At 33.8% G+C, this 2,609-nt stretch overlaps 1 protein-coding gene across 1 annotated transcript; it reads left to right on the forward strand.

Annotated features, from left to right (window-relative positions):
* The first annotated feature begins 558 nt into the window (after positions 1-558).
* Positions 559-1,721, forward strand: Membrin (Golgi SNAP receptor complex member 2). The gene is made up of 2 exons (XM_018518737.1): positions 559-834; positions 907-1,721. Exons 1-2 carry the CDS (start codon positions 695-697, stop codon positions 1,403-1,405), a joined length of 639 nt encoding a protein of 212 aa, XP_018374239.1. The 5' UTR covers positions 559-694; the 3' UTR covers positions 1,406-1,721.
* Positions 1,722-2,609: the final 888 nt, after the last annotated feature.

A 2,609-nucleotide genomic window follows, 5' to 3' on the forward strand; every position in this document is an offset into this window, starting at 1 on the left:
CTAGGCACCAGTTAATATGAGTGGTGTGTACAATCAGAACTGTAGGCAAACGGGATCCTCCCCTAAATTGTAACTAAAAATTACACTAATATCCATTTCTATCAATACAGTTTAACTTTAATATCGGTTCAACTAACTTCATCTTTTTATAGTTTTAAGAATAATCTACATTAGTAGAAATAGACTAGAATGATAAGAGTCACTTTACGATTTGCTGATTAATTTAATCAGCCGATTAGTCCGTTGGAATTAATCAATCGCATCTACTGTCAAACGAAATGATAAATGCGATTGGATAATTCCATTGGACTAATCGGCCGATTAACCTAATCTGTGAATCATGTAGTGACTTTTAATTATAATTGTAATTACCTATTCACTATTGAATGCATCCAGATGCACAACCGCTTACCGAGCGCTCAGAAAGCTTTTTCATCTGATTGGTCTATATCTTAGGATCTAACAGAATGTACCAATCAAATGAAAAAACGCAGTGAGCGGTTGCGCATCTGGATGCATCGAAGTATCAACTCTGTAAATTTCATGTTCCATGGTTAGTACACGTCATTGGTCGTTGCTGATGTGATCCAATGTGATCGTACTTCGTAAATTTTTACTTGCAAAATGCGAATTTGAGATTATTTGGACACGAATTATTGACATTAGCAATCAAAATCTTTTTTGTGCAAACGAAATGGAGGCGTTGTATCACCAAACCAATAAATTAATACAAGAAACGCAGCATATTTTCTCGCAGCTCGAGAGAAAGACATCCGACACGGATTTGCAGGAAGTGAGGCAAACTATCGAGGACAAAATCACTCTTATCAACAGGTAGTTAGAATCAGTCATGATATTATTTGAAAATTGTTGTTGCTTACCACTAAATTTGTATGATTTGATCAGTAATTGCGAACGACTCGACGTACTATGCCTCAAGGGTCCAATGTCGCAAAGGCAGAACAACAGGATGAGAGTGGATCAGCTCAAGTATGATAGTCGTCATCTCAGCGCCGCCTTGAGCTCCTGGTACAATCGCGTGATGCGGCAACAGAGAGAGGAGGCAGAGAGAGAGGCTTTACTGGCCAGGAAGTTTACCACTAATGACCACGTGGACATCTTCATTGATCACACTGTGCAGCATAATAACAGCTTGCACAACGCTGTCCATGGTATAGATGACCTATTGCACCAAGGCAGCAACGTTTTGGATAACTTGAGATCTCAGAGAATAACGTTAAAGGGAGCCCACAAACGTTTGATAGACATTGGTAATACTTTGGGTCTGTCCAATACTACTATGAGGCTTATAGAGCAACGAGCTAAGCAAGATGGATTTATTTTAGTTGCCGGTATGACCTTCACTTGTATAGTAATTCTTTTGGTGATAATTTACCTTACTTAGACATTCCAAAGATTAGTATAATGTATTTATGATTGTAATTGTGTGATTTATGCCATTTATATATATTTATTAGTTTTCATCACAATTACTATCAATGCTTATGAAAAAGATAATAATCTTTGTAGCTATTTAGGGCTACGTTCCAAAACTTCCTTTCCGGGGAAAATTTTACTCGAAATATATGGTACACATAACGTATACTACAGCATATAGAGTAAAATCTTCGGAGAGGAAGTTTTGAAACGTAGTCTAAGATTATTTTTACTCAAGCATCAATTTACTGTAAGCTGTAAGAATATTATGTACATAAATATAGATTATGGATACTAAATGACTATAAATGCAATTTTTTAAATGTTATTTACTATATTTGTGCTAAGGTATAACGTATTTGTATTTTTGATTATAAAACCAGTGTTGATAGTATTTATTGTACATTTGTATTTAGCAACGATTGTTGAAGTTTTCTCGAATGTTATATTAATAAAATTATTTGTATTTTTAATGGAAAAATATGAAAAAGTTCTAATAATTATAAGGATATAATTTATATATGAGTAATATACATTGATCTGCAGATATTAACTGTATATGCAAGAAGTATTTTATTATTTTATTCTTTATAAATTCCTATTAGTAGCTTCTTTAAATATTTATTATAAAATGTGCAATCCTGTATTTTCCTCATTTTTTTCAGAATTTCTCTTTTTTGTTAAAATCTAAGAATTTTATCATGGACTACGTTTACACGGCTCGATTTACGCTGAAGTTATAACATCAATGTTATTACTGACGTTAGATGCTGTGTAAACGCTATTTTAAGACGGAATTATTCGATGTAGTAACTCAAAGTCATTTGATGAAGAGGCTTAGAGTTATAACATCGACATAAAAAAAGGACGTCGGTGGTTATAATTTCGACGTAAATCGAGCCGCGTAAACACATAGGTTAAAAAAATAAGATAATAATATGGAAACGAAAAAGCGCGAAAGTTGGAAAACTGAGGAAACTCGATATAGTAGAAATTATAACATCAACGTTCCTGAACGTCTAAACGCGACTCGCTTAAGTAGGAGTTATAACATCAGCGTTAGGGCCTGAGCACAATAGAGAAACAGGAATTAGATATTAAGATTTTAGCCTATCAGAAACTGATTACATCGGAATACACGGTTTCTGATAGGTTGAAATCTTAATATCTAA

The sequence above is a fragment of the Trachymyrmex cornetzi genome, unplaced genomic scaffold (assembly GCF_001594075.2).
Source record: "Trachymyrmex cornetzi isolate Tcor2-1 unplaced genomic scaffold, Tcor1.1 C3962020, whole genome shotgun sequence".
Classification (NCBI taxonomy): domain Eukaryota; kingdom Metazoa; phylum Arthropoda; class Insecta; order Hymenoptera; family Formicidae; genus Trachymyrmex; species Trachymyrmex cornetzi.

Excerpts from the sequence above, each read along its gene's own strand:
- Membrin (XM_018518737.1), top strand. The coding sequence starts at position 695 with ATGGAGGCGTTGTATCACCAAACCAATAAATTAATACAAGAAACGCAG. Across the intron at positions 835-906 it reads AAAATCACTCTTATCAACAG|TAATTGCGAACGACTCGACG; the intron begins GTAGTTAGAATC and ends TGATTTGATCAG.